This window comes from Zeus faber, assembly GCF_960531495.2.
Source record: "Zeus faber genome assembly, chromosome: 18".
NCBI classification, from domain to species: Eukaryota; Metazoa; Chordata; class Actinopteri; order Zeiformes; family Zeidae; genus Zeus; species Zeus faber.
This window is the reverse complement of record NC_137210.1, coordinates 18,100,313-18,115,864: the sequence shown is the minus strand read 5'-3', so window position 1 is coordinate 18,115,864 and position 15,552 is coordinate 18,100,313. Positions and strand designations below refer to the sequence as shown.

The following is a 15,552-nucleotide window of genomic DNA, read 5'->3' as shown; positions in this document are numbered from 1 at the left end:
GAGACCTAACAAGACCTCAACCATGTCTGTGCGTACTGAGGTTGCCATGTTCCAGACACTTTTAGTCCAAAAAACACCAAGGAGATTAAAAATAATAAAATCTACTCCTACTCCTACTACTACTACTAATAATAATAATAATAATAATAATAATAATAATAATCATATGTATAATAATAAAGGTTTTTAACACCACTGGAAACATAGTCCCATTTTTTGCCTGGAGAAGCTGAACATGCTCGTCAACCGAAAATCCAAGAGGCCAGACTTGTTCTTTTATTGTTTTTTTTGTTTGCTTGTTTGTTTATTTAACAGGGACAAGTTGAATAAACAGGGAGTGTCCCAGAAAAGCGCCTTTTGGCCTAATCCCTTCAGGCAGTGCTGGTCTATTTTGTTTTATTCAACACTACCATACTTAAATGTTGTATTGATTCACATTTCATATCTGAGAATGTTAGAAAAGCCTGTTGTATTGTATTTGACTTAATTCAACCGCCGCAGTCTGAAAGATGCCCTGGACAGGCAATGTGGGTCAGTTTTATTTGTGTAAAAAAAACAAAAAAAAAAACCCCATTTATTTGAGTTATTCCAAAACAGTTGAAAATGTGAAATCTTTGTTGTGTGTTGTGTCTACTTATGCTGCCTTTTCGTGAACGAAACAACCCCACCCAAGACGAGACGATAATGCCGATCGATTATTGGGCGACGATCGATCGGCAGCAGAAATTTCATGACCGGCCCAGAACCAATTGTATCTCAAGACTTTAGAAAAGCTATGTCAAAAATCTTGAAAGGGTTAGTTTGTTTGTCTGTTTTTTGACTCTGCTGATACATTTTTCTGCATTAGCTTGAAGTATACACACTTAACATAAGGTTGTGAGAAAAAGTGTTTGCTTCGAGTGTGTTTGTGTGCATTTTTAAGAGTGTGTGTGTGTCTGCATGCATGCCTGTGTGTGTTTTGATGTGCATGTGTGTGTTTATATGGGCTGATGTTGTGCAGCGTTGCCCTCTGGGGACCTGCAAGGTTCACACCTCAGATTTTACGCTGAGTGAGGATGCTCTGGGAGAGGACAACAAGGACGTGCAAAGACAACTTCATTTTCAGCCCAAACACTCTGCTGTGACCGACCACATTTGAAGGGAATCACTAAAATAAGTAGGCATTAAAATGGACGCACACATTGGAGCTTGGCGATTATTTAATATCATTAATCATTGTTTAGTGATATGGTATCAGTGTGAAATCAAGAGGCAGTTTTATTTTTGGTTTATATTTTACAGTCGGCATGATATGAACAAAATAACGTAGATATATTTTTTTGACATTTCCACGATTCGTGATAGATATCTTAAAGTTGCGGAAGTACGACATATCGAGTAACATTGTAGCAATCCACATCCAATCTTAAATGAAATTATAGCTCAAGGGAACTGGATCAATTTGAAGCCGTGCCAAGCTGTCAGCTTTAGTGGAAGAGTGGAGACATCGCAGCAACTTTTCTCTCTCCCTTTTGGGCCCCTGGCCGCTACCTCGGTCCAACTGCAATAACTGCAAGACTGGGAGGGGGGCAGCAGGCAGGACAGGGATGCTCTGACGGTTCTCAGAGAATAGTGGGATCAGCTGTGGAAGGATGTAACGCTGAAAGTTGCTACGCCTGGGCAAATGCTGTCCCTATCAAACCAATGAATGGTTTCTTTCAACTGAAGATCCTCAGAAAACCTCCTGATGTCCTCCTTTAGAGCCGGGATCTGTCTGGTTTGCGTTTTTCCACCTTCCTGTCTAAAGTTAACAGACTCTGCGGAAATCGGGAGTTGCAAGGGGTTGCACCACCAGCTGCTCAGTTGTGAAAGACTACAAGATCAAGTACTAAAATTTAGTATCGAATGAAACCGTACTCCAACCAAGGATTTGAAAAATACTAGTGCACAACACATTATCAAAGTGCTGGAATTCCATTGAATAGGCCAAAGAGTATCAGAGAGCATAGGAACCAGCGGTGGCATTCAAGACGTAGCTCTTGAACTCAACAGTTTTAATTAGGGATAAGTCTTATTCAAGCATAATGTGATTAATAATAATGGCAGTGCTTGCTATTCTACTGATAAGGCATTCATTTCTCAAATAATTGTGCTGATACTGTTTCGGTTTTTGCTGTTTGTTCCTCTGTTTTCATAGTACTGACATGAGATGTTAGATGCAAAATGAGTCAGTGATTACTATCATAATAAATTCTTCCAGATTGTAGCCATATATAGACATAAGCAAAGAAATGCCTGTGATAAAACTATCAGTTTTATATTGAGAACATTGTTGCACATTTCTTTTTATTTCAGTTTGTTTACTGGTGGGTGGATATTAAACAATGTCCATTGTTTAATTTCACCAAAGCCTTTTTAGCTCATGCCGCGCCTTTCTTAATTCGTGATAATCTATAGAGAAATTCTGAGGAACAAACGTCCCCCTCCCCCCCTTATCTAGTACTAAATCTACTCCAACCGGCCAATGTCCCGATGAGCCTGAACTAGCTTTCATGTGGGACGCTACGCTCCTGCCATCATGTGACTTCCCTCACCCGTCCTGACCCGGTCCATCAGAGCAGACAGAACGGGTTTGATGGAGTGGTACCAGGGAGAAAGGTGAGGCAGAGGTACTGGGAGAGTAGGAAACTGGGTCAGGATAAATGCGGCCGAATTGGGAGTGTTATGGCCAGAGCCCTGGGGGTGAGGCGAGGAGGGGTGGTTGTGGTGGGAGTGGGGTAGCTGGGAGGAAGTTCGTAAAGCCAGGCTGCGTCTGGGAGCCGGCCTAATGAAACCTCCGCTGATTGATGTCGGAGTTTTGGATGTCACGCTGTCATTGATTGGAGAGTCTTCACATGCTGTGCCGAGCCCTGTGAAGGGTGAGTCCAGCTCGCAGATTTTTTGATGAGAAAATATGATGGCCACTTTTGATGCTCAAGGACATATCATCCCAGCCTTGATACCTTGGTTAATATTTTGGGTGCGTGGTGTTAAAAATTGATATTTTTGATGTTTACTTGAAGTCAAAGGATGCCAGACCTTGGAATAAATAGATGAAAGATGCAATGATTTTTTTTTTTTTCTTCTATGGAGTAGCTTAAAATTGTCTTTTTTTAAATATCTTGGAATTCAAATAGAAAGTAATCCTTAACATCAAAATGAAAACATCAAATAGGAAAATTAGATATCTTCTAATACTTACATGATCTTCTTCCACATTGCATCATCTTATCCAACAAATCCCACTCAACACACACCTGAGCAGGCCAAAAATAGTGAACATTTAATTTGCAAACACTATTTACTCCAAATCATATGTGCATCTAAAAAAATGTTCTTGGGGAAAAAATTAAAGATTTGCACAAATGCATGTATGTCTCTCTCTCTCTCTCTCTCTCTCTCTCTCTCTCTCTCTCTCTCTCTCTCTCTCTCTCTCTCTCTCTCTCTCTCTCTCTCTCTCTCTCTCTCTCTCTCTCTCTCTCTCTCTCTCTCTCTCTCTCTCTCTCTCTCTCTCTGTAATGCACACACAGCGACTTGATTATCATACAACGTGACCGGGCTCCTGCGTAAAACCTGGATCTGCAGTAGCGACTTGCACAGATGTCGGCACACACACCACCTGTCACAGAGAACAGAACTAAATTGAGAATCTCCTGGTTGTGTGTAATTGTATTATTACTCGGTAGGAGTGTGTGGTGTGGACCACATTATCCATAGCAAATGGTTGATGCCACAGAATCAGCTGCAAACGTAGCATTGCAAAGTTGGCATGACGCGACACTATTGGCAGTACAGAGTGGTCCATTTAACACCAAACTGCAAGTGGCGAGCAGTAGGAACAAGTCTGTGAGTGGAGATGAGTTAGAAGTTGAAATGCTGGAGGCCTCTTGCTTACTTTTCTTATGGTATTTTTTGCCTCGTCAGTAAAGTATTCCCATCAAATACTGGTCTCGCTCGGAAGGCACATTGTTACAGCTACAGTGCCGAACCATAGCCAAGTGAGCACTGGAGTTGAACCATTGCAGTCACACTGTCAATAATCAAGCGGGTACTTCCGAACACCTCTAAAAGGGAAATTTATTTTCAACTTGTGTTCTCACAGCAATTTCTCCTAAGTTTTACCTCCTCAGATACCCAAATGCACTCAACCCACCCAGAGTGCTTTGCCTGTCCTTACAGCCTACTGTTACCAGCTTAATATTAGCTCATATATTCATCTGGCCTCTTTAGCGTTCAGCCAAATAGCCTTAACTTCCACTGCTTTAGCAAACGGTCTAAAAAAAACATAGTTCAGACTAAAATACAATGCAAACTGAAACACCCACTGCAAGGGGTAGGGAACGGACACAACATTGAGGGCCCAATTTGAGGAAACACAAGGTTTAAAAACCGCAAATGTCCAGCTATGTGTATCACCATCAATATTCAAATATTCAGGAATCTATGTTAATAAATCACTCGTACGGAAAATATGCACTAAAACGTTCAACAAATAGTCTGCGTGACTTTAACTATTTGAGATCTTTTCTCTTACGTATCCAAATTTTGACCAGAGCCCCTAAAAGGAGCACTGTGTCAGTACGAACAGCTTATCCTTCTGTCTTGACACATCAAACAGAAATGTAGTTTGACAGCCCAGGAACAGATAGCGATACCAAATATGTAAATGTTATTACTGCATATAAAGTGGTGTCTGCCGTGAAATGAATACAAAATGAGGCGTTGAAGCAAGACAGAACACTGGGCTGCCCAACAGCGAATAAATGGTGGCTCAATGTTAGTTCTGGTGTAGTATAGGGCTGGAGTCATTTCATATTTTCCTTCATGCCAGCATAGCAATCAAAAAGGGCCGATGCCTACAATGCAAACTATTATCAAACACCATCCTACACTAGTAAGCTCTCACTAAGACAGCCAAATATTTCATTTGGAAACTAAAATCGTTATATGCAGCTCATTTTTAAATATAATCCATTTTGAAAAGCAAGGGCATTAAAGTCAATGTTTCTCTGACTTTTGTTCTCAATTTGTCAATAAGTAAAAATGAAATAACGCCGCCCATATATTTTGAGCTTCACAACAACACCTGTTCATTATTTTGAGCTGGGTTTTCGCCCACATTGTGGGGCAGATATCAGGCATCTTTGGCCAAATGAATCATACATTTCTTTGCAACCCTTACTCTTTGTGGCACGTTGAATGTATGAATTTTATTTTTATGTAGTGGACTTACTTTCCTTTCTCCCTTTTTATTATTCTCCCTATTATTCTCCCTATTATTCTCCCTATTTTTTCAAAGGCTTATGGAGTCGAAAGGCCATAATAAGCCTGGCCACTGGAAATGCCTTGTTTTGAAATCCTCACTGCTTGTGGTGAGGTCTTTCAGACAGGGACACTGCACTCGGGTCATTGTGGCTTAGAGCTGGTGCTGCAGTGAGATTGATCAGTGTTCAGAGTGCTGGTGTGCGTCAGTGTTTTATTGTACTTAACAGGAATCTTCTTTTTCCTTGGAAGACACTACAGCATAAGAGGGCACTTATGCTGTATTGTATGTATTGATTATTTATAGTCATACTGCAATTTCAGAACTGTTGCTTCTTTGCGATGCTTGAAGAGCGACTACAAAGGGAGGCTTTGGTTGTGCTCACAACTATGTGTGGTTAGAAGAACTGAAGTCCTCCCCACCTGATCCATGTGAGAGCAATCCCCACATGTTTCACAGGTTTGCTTCGGTCAGACGGTGATTGTTTGAAACGATTCCAATCACATCTCAGAAAGTCTGGTTCAGCATTGAAGTGGGGAATCATGACATGACTGACTTTTATCATGTACAGTGATGGTAGCTCAGGCGGTAGAGCTGGTGGTCTAGTGATCTAAAGGTCGCTGGTTCGATCCCAGGCTCCTCCTGCTAGCATGCTGTAGTGTCCTTGAGCAAGACACTTAACCCCTAATTGCTCCTGATGGCTGCGTCCGTCAGTGTTTGAACAATTGTAAGTCGCTTTGGATAAAAGCGTCTGCTAAATGACTAAATGTAATGTAATGTACAGTGTAAGCTCACACTTTGTCTGGTACCTTTTCAGGGGAACGGCAGTCTGCTGTAATTTCTGGTTTGTGTAAACTTGCCATTTGGAAGCAAGCTTTCAGATTTTCAGTGTTTTGTCCTGAGGGGCCAATGGAATCCATTTGGTCTCCTCTGCCTTCAATTGTGTGTAGTATTTGGCCCACTCAGTCTGGAGACAGTATAGACATTCTGATTGACAGCAATACAACTTTACAGCCTCTGGCTCTCTGAAAAGGTCACATTGATGTAGCTGAAATGGCCATTCTCTGGAAAGTGTCACGGCCTGAAGGTCACAGCAGGAGTAAGATAAAGATCCTACAGTGATCAATTCACTACAATTTTTAAAGAGCTGTCTCACATCAGCACAGTGCCGCTCCTTGAATGAACAGAACTTGCCAAGATCCAGCCAAGCGCTCGGTCTCAGAGGCACAATGTGCTAGCGATCTGCTATCTGCTTTGACTGAGCCATCTGGCTTAAATTGACTGACAGTACCCTGCCAATGAAAATTATGCAATAACTAGTATATTCAATAGCTAGGCAACTGTCAATGACGATGATGGTAGGAATCGCTCAGTATTGTTCCATGTACAGTAAATTTAAAAATAATTAGACCTACTGCTTTTGTCTTCTGTGTTGCTTTAATATGGCTTTGATGTTTGTTGCCTTGCCATCTAGACTGTATGTCAGTTTAATTGTCTAAGGTCTCTAATTCATGGTCCTAAAAAGTGGAATAGTGTGTGTGCAGAGGCATAACCTGGCTTATGGTTCAAGTTGTTTATACATTTCCTCTGGGGGAAAAAAAACTTGCTTTGAAGCCGCTAAGTATTCCGCAATGCCCTGCAGTGTCCCACCTGAAAGGTTAGAATATAACTACAGTATGACGACACTGGCTCTCAGGTTGTAGCCAGGGAAGGCCTGGACTTGGTGGACAAACAGAGACTTATAAAGTCATGAGGCAGATAATGTCATGTTAGTTATTAATATATATATATATAAATATATATATATATATATATATATATATATATATATATATATATATATATATATATATATAATAACTAACATGACATTATCTGCCTACAATGGGCAGGTGAGCGCTACGACTGGACCCTGGAGCAATGGAAGAAGTCGGCCTGGTCTGATGAATGAGACCAGTTTTCTTCTACATCATGTGGATGGCCGGGGTTAGGGTGATCTGTGGGATGTGCTGGAACAACAAGCCCGATCCATGGGGGCCCCACCTCGCAACTTCCAGGACTTATAGGATCTGCTAGTTGATTTGGTGGCTCTTAGAAAGAGCTTGGTAGTTTTTGCGCAAGTCTGTTTTTGTGCCCGCAGATAATTTATCAAGCTTTCTTGAGTGTGCACTCACCCATTAATGTTATTTTACCTTTTAGCGAAAAGAATATGCAGCTTATGCACAGTGCATGCTCTAAATGCCTCTATAAGAAGAGACTTAAGAGACTTTGCACTCTTTCCGAATTGTGTACAAACAGTTTGGTTCTGAAAGCCAGAGGACTTTCCATGTTCCGTAGAAACGCCAACTATGCACGCAAACCACTTGAATTGTGCTTACCTCTCACGCACGCATCACATAATCTTATCAGGCGCATGGTATTGCGTAATTTCCGTTGTCACTTCTCGCATGTGTTTTTGTGACAAAATGTAGTTTGGAGACCCAACAGACTTGTAGGGGATTCCTCCTGGTGAAATATCTTTAATGTGTGACCCCCTGTCGCCGATCAGTCACGTTGTGTTAAACCACAAGGACTTCAAGATTCCCGATCACAAGACAGAAAGTTGTGCAGTGTGAACAGTACAGAGATGTGGCGACTTTGAAAGTCGTGTAGTCTGTCCAAGGCATTAGCAGGTCAAAAGGGATTAGATGTGGAACAAGCAAAAGGTGCGAACAAAGGGAAATTAAGCCCGCCATTGCTTAGCACACAATGCAGTCAGAAAGGATTTCAAAGGATAGAAAGGCCTTATTAAAACGGTCTACAGCTTTACAAGACAAAGTTGGTGTCAAGGGGATGACAGCAGCTCTGAAGGCTGAGCAGGTAGTCTTGTTCGATCCCTACACTGCTTCTTGCAAAAAGTATCCTTGCGCAAGACAACCTTGTTGTCTTTCGTTTATTTTAGAGCTGGCCGATATATTCATATTCTATTGATATTGTGACATGAGACCAGATATCGCTGGGGTTTTGATTATTGAAACACTGTAAGTTATCACTAATGATTGTTTCTCATATTTCTTGCGTGTAAAATATCTTATGAAATAAAATATACAACAACATTAAACAACATTAATTGTGCAGGAGAGGAAAGAAGTCCAGAGGGCTTCAGTCACGGTCCTCTCTTTAATTCGGCAGGCCATATAAAAAAAATCACAGCGCACAAACAGGAAACATGTTTACAAGAAACAGGACAGACAACAAAGAAATGTATTGTGCATGCTAAACACGAGCATGATGCAATGCGTACCTGCTAACTCGCAAAAAACATGTTAAAGAAATACGTTGGTTAACGTTACGATACCTACTACTAGTTGAAAATATATTTTAGAAACCTCATAAAGAAGACACCGGCTTCAACGTTGAATTCAATGAAGTCCTATCGATGCTCCCGGCGAGCTGCTTGTCACTCTGAGTGGCTGACTTCACAGTCTGTGCGTGAATGTCTGTGTGGGTGGGTGCACGAGAGGTATTGATTGTACGGTGCTTTTCAAATGTTCGTAGTCGCCAGAAAAGCAGCGTATACTTTATTTGCGCAGAATCCAGTCATTATGTGCTCTTTGCTTTGTAAAGGGAGTGTTTGCATGTGCCATACAATGAGATTCAAACCTTTCTGAGTCCAGGTGCTCCTCACTTAACGACCGAGTTCCGTTCCTACGACCAGGTCATAAAGCGTATTGGTCGATAAGCGAGGACCCGTGTTATTTCACTGTCAGGGGGCGTGGCCATTGCGAAGGCTAGTGTAGTGAATACTGACAGACTGCGGGAACGAGACGGAGACGGAGAATGCTGATGCCCGATGATATGCTTGACGCTGAGACGCATTTCATTTAAGTGGGGAATGGGTTGGTTACATATCTTCAATTCAAAGTATCAGTATTACAGTTTCCATTCAGAAATGGAAACAACCGAATTGATTCAATTTGCAGTATAGATGTTTTGTTGTTTTTGACCCAGCCCGATTGTATGTAAAGCACCGCACGGTCCACAATCACTGCTGTTACAGGGTAAATCCGCACGACTATTCTTTGGCTGCAGAAGGAGTGACGAAGATAATCACTGCTTCAACAACCACACAAGCTTCCTGAGTGTATGACTGCAAAACAAGGACTAAAGTTCAGGCAGGGAAAGAGGAGCAGGCTACAGCGGTGCAATGCAGGTAAAGGGTGGGAGGGGAGAAAATTGGGGGATGTGCATGCAGCAAATCGAACATTCAGGCAAAGGAGGCAACACTCAAAGCATAGGAGCTTGCCCCCCCCCCCCCCATATTTCTATATCACAGGAGACAGAGAACAGTGGGATTCAAAGGGCAGCCCTGCCAGAGGGAGAAAAAGGAGCCTTATTTTCATCAGAATACAGCCTGACACCAGTGAAGAGCTTCAAAGTCACTGCCAGCACACAGGCTTCAAGGTGTCACGTTCGTGGACGATGTGCGAAGGTGATCTGCAAGAATGGGAAGGGTTGGACTGAGACCGGGGCAACAGAAGGAAGCAGAAGACAAGGAGGGAGGGGAGCTGGGTGGTAGCACCCTGGGGATAGGTTTTTAGCCGTGAAAGAAAGTGTGTGTGTGTGTGTGTGACTTAAAAAACTGTCTTTTTTTTGTTGTTGTTTGTGGAGTGGCATATTAATGCAACAGGAAGAATCGTTACTGACCATGCTGAAAGAATAGCAAATCACTGTGCGCTGTTTTCACCACCCGGGCAACTCTGACTCACAAATACCTTTTAAGCTTTCCTTTGTTGCACTAACGAGGACAGAGGTCTTCCTGGTGTTTTAATTACAGCACATTTGGCTCCTCAGCGTTATCCCCATTTATTTTAAGATGGTTCAGATGTGATGTCTAGCTTTTGGAGATTCCATGGGTGCAAGCGAGGAAGCAAGGCAGTGGTCCTTCTTTCCTCCGCTGACCTCTGGCTGGAGTGATGTGATGGAGTTAAGTTGCTGCATATACCTTCAGCTCAATTCCCTCCGTTTCGCTCCGTCTCCGTCATTATCAGTTGCCTGCTTCTTTCATGTCCCCTCTCAGCGATCTCTTTCTCTTTTACATTCATTCTTTCAAATTTTCACAACGCCCTTTCATTTGCCTTGCATCTCTCTCTCACCGTCTCCTCTCTCTCTCAGGACCATTGATTACTGCATTTTTTTGTCCACCCAGTGCAAGCTCTTATCACCCACCTTGAAGACCAGATCTCCCTGCTTTTCATTTTTTTTATACATTTTCTTCATCACCATCTTTTTTTCCTCCGGTATTACTTGCTTGCCAAAGTGTGTGTGTGTGTGTGTGTGTGTGTGTGTGTGTGTGTGTGTGTGTGTGTGTGTGTGTGTGTGTGTGTGTGTGTGTGTGTGTGTGTGTGTGAGAAAAGACATTGGCGTAGAGGTGTGTCTGTGTGTCCTGTAAAGAGCTGCTTTCATTTAGAGAACACTTAATGTCGTGGATGCTCTGAGAGGACTGCCAAGCCTGCCACTCACCAGTTGAATGCTGCCAGTGTGCCTGGATAGGAGCACTGGGGCAGAAGAATCGCTGGGGTGCCCACTGTCGAGCCTGTTTAGAGGGGGAATTCTCCAGAGCTTTAGCCGATGGCCTCCGCCCTGCCCACTCCCCTCTCTCTGCCTGCCTAACTCGCTCTGTGCTGGGAGACCAGCGGATGGCTTTTCTTAGCACCTGCTCTGCTAGATGTACAGTAAGTAGCTGCTTGGCGACGGTGCGGTTTAAGGATTACTTGGATGTATTCCAGGATGGTTTGCATGCCGTTCTGCACTCTCACTTTTGACCTTGTTTATGTTTTTTTGCATGGAATGTTTTGTGCAAAGTGTTTTTTTTTTTGTTTGTTTTTGTTTTTTTGTTTTTTTTTGCGTGTTCTTTTGAGCATGAGATGTGCTTCTACCTCTTATACACCGATCAGCCAGAACAATAAAACCTCCCCTAATAACCCCCTTATATTGTGTAGCTCCCCCTCATGCCGCCAAAACAACTCTGACCCATCCAGGCACGGACTCCACAAGACCTCTGAAGGTGTCCTGTTGTATCTGGCACCAAGACGTTAGCAGCAGATCCTTTAAGTCCTGGAAGTTGCGAGGCGGGGCCCCCAACGTTAAGACTTGTTATTCCAGCGCACCCCACAGATGCACGGTTAGATCGGACTCTAACCCCAGCCATCCACATGAAGAAAACGTGAGCAGCTACGCCCATAAGCAGCACGCTACGATCCACTGTGTCTTCTGACACCTTTCTATCATAATAAGCATGAACTTTTTCTGCAATTTGTGCTATAGTAGCTCTTCTGTGGGATCGGCCCAGACGCGTCACACTTTGTGCCCTATGCGCGTCAATGAGCCCTTAGGCGCCCTTTACCCTGTCACCGGTTCACTGGTTGTCCTTCCTTGGACCACTTTTAGTAGGTACTAACCACTGCACACCAGGAAATCCCCACGAGACCTGCCGTTTTGGAGATGCTCTGACCCAGTCGTCTAGCCATCACAATTTGGCCCTTGTCAAAGTCAAGTTCAAGTCAAAGTGGCTCAGATCCTCACGCTTTCCCATTTTTCCTACTTCCAACACATCAACATCAAGAACTGACTGTTCTCTTGCGGCCTAATACATCCCAGCCCTTGACAGGTGCCACTGGAATGAGACGATCGATGTTATTCACTTCTGGATCAGTGTATGTTTTGTTTTAAACACCTCTTGAGGCAGTGGTAGTGTCCAGAAGGGCCTACTTTTTCCCTTTCTAAGTTGCTTTGATGACAGTTGCTCCGTTGTCAGTAGAGGGTCCCAATTAGTGGTGAATTCTAGAGCGGAGGCAAGCAAGTTTATGTGTGAGGGATGGAGAATGCAGGGGGAAAGAGGAGAATGAAGCAGTCCCTCCCAGCTGAGGCTGTCAAACGTAGAAAGGAGTGGTTTTGATTCTCCTCTTGAGCAGGACCACGAGGCTATGGGTCTCCATGGTGATAGTATTGTGTTGCACAGGGAACAGCAATCAGATGAGAGACCTTGTTGCACTAATACACATCTCTTGTACTGTGTGTCTGCAGAATATGTCTCGAGCTGAATTGCATCGTAATTAATGTTTCATAAAATGTCTCTCTCTATGGTGAGTTTCCTGCCAAAATGTTTGTTGGTGCAAGTTAATTGAGCAACGAGCAAGGTTGAGATTTCCCTCCCCCCAAATACATGGAGACCATTTAAGAAAAGACAGATATTTTTTATCCATCACACATCCTCTACATGGCTGATTCATTTGAGGGTGCCCTTACATGAACTGTGGTCTTTTTTCTGTCTTGTTTTCCTTCCATCTCATTATCTAATATGTTGTATGGGGAGTTTTGAATGTTATGCAGCAGCACTTGGTAAAACTGGAATTCTACTGTAGCCTGGTACATTTAGTTATGTGCTCTGATGACAAGTGGTTGTAGTAACTGCCTTTATCCTTGCGTCGCTGTCAGCCTGAATCAGAAGAAACGGCTGTGAATGCCCTTGGCCCGAGGATGACACAGCCATGTTTCCATACATGTACCCAGCTACACTACCTGAAAGCCTCAAAGGCACAATGGCCTACTATCCATCACTCCACTCTGCCCAGACCAGACAAACATCGCATAGGTTCTGTTCTATCCTTACAGTTATTGGAATAAAAAGAGTTACAATGCGTCCAAGTCTTTCAACGACATCCCAACCCCACGGGGGTAGCATGGGGTTTTCTGTGTTCTGGTGTATTTTACCATGTTTGTTTGATACTTCTGAGTCTACAGCAAGATACTAAGAACATACTTTTTAAATTGGGTAATTTCATCCTGACTATCCAGCAAGCATGTGAGGGAGCTTCAAGGAGAAGGATGCTCTTTTCAAGTAGAATGGACTGGATATGGGGCAATTACACAGTGAATGGAAAATCGCCTGGACTGAGAAATATACCCATATATTATTTTACATATATTTTATATAAAGTACTATATATATATCCTTTTTAATGTGGAGAAGATAATGACTGCTATGCCCGCCCCCCCTTCTCGATTTCTTTGACTCCAAAGCCACCAGTTCTACAAAGCTGGAAGACTTGAGCTTTCTTGATGAACAGCGCAACACACCTCTGCGGACTTCGATTCGCCTGCCCTGGCATAACACAGGAGGAAGGCCGCCCCAGGACTCAAAAGGTAAGCACACTTACCCCACAGGAGCACAGAAACGCACAGACTAGTAGGAGTATCTACTGTGCTACACATTAGTCTGACACTCATTCTGATATATTCACATATATAGTCTAATTCCCATTGAAAGCACGTAGTACAGCAGTCACCCTGTGCTATGAACGGACCTAGATGTTAAAAAAAAAAAAAAAAAACTTGTCCTGGTCTTCAGTTCTGATTTGAAGCTGTCATAGAATTCTATCTTTATATGTTCTGAAACCTTGTTGCGCACTCACATAAATCCCACACACCTACTATTTGATTAGGGCATGAATAATTCAGTTTGAAATCAAACTGTGTAACCCTTCTTCCATTCCAAAGCAGTTATCAACATGAAGCGGTTGGCATCATGAAGCATTTTTGTCAAGCAAGGCACAGTTTACGTGCTGTATCCAACGCTAGGCTTTGGCAGATTGACGACTAAATCGTCAATCAGCGATTAACTCCATCGATTGCGATTGACATTGATGACACCCGATTTTTTTTTTTTTTTTGTTGTTGTTTTTTTGTTTTCTATCCGACAGGAAAAATACGAGCATTGAAACAGAGTAAGTGCAGTTTACCATGTTCTGAAACTGGAGATGGGATGAGGGAGAGAGGGGGCTCTCGCCCTCTCCACTCAGAGCTGTCGAGTAACCACTTGTGATCGGATCTCACAGGATTCAAATCCTGTGATTGTAATATAGCAATATATAATATAATGTCATCGAAAAAGATTTTGATTTATTTCCTTTGTTTCTTACCTTCTTACTCAGAGAATTTGAGTGTAGTTTTTTTTAAGTTCCGCTTCAGACAGCGGTGCATAGTGCATGCGCTCTCCCGTGCTTGTGTTTTTATTTTAGATCTATTTTTCTTCATTTGTTTCCATGTATGAAAGTTTATTTTATTTTTTATTTTTTTTTTAACACAACTGAGTTAGGAACTGTCCCATTCCGTCCCTTTCCAAAAAACCTGCGTATCACCATTGTCATCTCTCGTGTGTGTGAGAGGCCCCTCTGGGCTAGCCTGTTTAAAAGTTATGGCGGTATTTTGAAGAAATCCCCTATTTCATACTTCATTTAGCTGACACTTGTTAAGAAACAGCCATGAAATGTGTTTGTGTTGTGCCTGTGCTCCTCTCCTGTGGTTATCTAACCATGTTCTGCTTGCCATTAAGTTTGTCACCATATATAGAATGTCAATGTATATTACTTGGGTGTATTTTGGTCGTTGTCTCACTTTGTTCTGGTAAATCTGTTGATGGAAATGGCCATTTTAAAATAATACTGGGCCTGGTTCGTCCTCTGAGACGTTCTTTCCTTGTCTCTCCCCCATAATTAATCCCTCGAAAAGCATTATGAGCATAAAATAAGTTCTTTTAAGTATTTTAGTACTTTTTGGCAATTTTGAGACGATGGGGCAGTAAGGCACAGGGAATACAAATCAGAGGGGTGGGGGAAAAAAACGGAACTCCCAGCCTGCTTTGGCTTGTGGTCGCCTGTAGTTGAAGCTCTGCTTCCCTATTTCCACCCAGAGGGCAGTTCAATCTTGTATATTCATTGTCATTTTATGATGAAACCCCATCAATCACAGGAGAATTGGTCAACCGAAGTTGTAAACGCTGGGGGGAAAAAACTTCTCCTCCTGTGAGGATCTGGAATATAATTGTTACTGCTTATGTGAAAAATAAATATATAAAATATTCCATGATTCCACAAATAAAGGCATAGCTTGCGGAGCTAATTCTGTCAAGACAACTAGACCGCGCCACATGCTACCACACCCTTACGGGCCAGCCTTTTTAAGCAGCCAATCCCTCTTGCCCTACCTGCCTTGCTTCCTGCTTTGCTTGCTGTGTTGCTGCGCTCCCTCCACCTCCCTTGCATCCACCTGTTGGGCTCTACTCTTCTATCCAGAGGGGGATTTGAGCTAGCTCTAGCTCATTAAACATGGCTGTGTTTTTTGTGCACTTTGCTGGGCGTGATGAGCAGTAGAGCCCCGACGGCAAAACTCAAATAATGCTAAATAAATATAATTTAAAATTAAATCGAAGAGTTGTCTGTTCGAAGTATTGT

At 42.7% G+C, this 15,552-nt stretch overlaps 1 protein-coding gene across 1 annotated transcript in view; it reads left to right on the top strand.

The window, feature by feature from the left end:
• Positions 1 to 15,552, top strand: part of tanc1b (tetratricopeptide repeat, ankyrin repeat and coiled-coil containing 1b) — a 142,004-nt gene that overhangs the window by 95,372 nt on the left and 31,080 nt on the right. Inside the window, exon 8 of the mRNA XM_080019347.1 lies at positions 13,343 to 13,465. Within this exon, the coding sequence (XP_079875473.1) occupies positions 13,343 to 13,465 (123 nt within the window). The remainder of the gene's footprint in view (positions 1 to 13,342; positions 13,466 to 15,552) is intronic.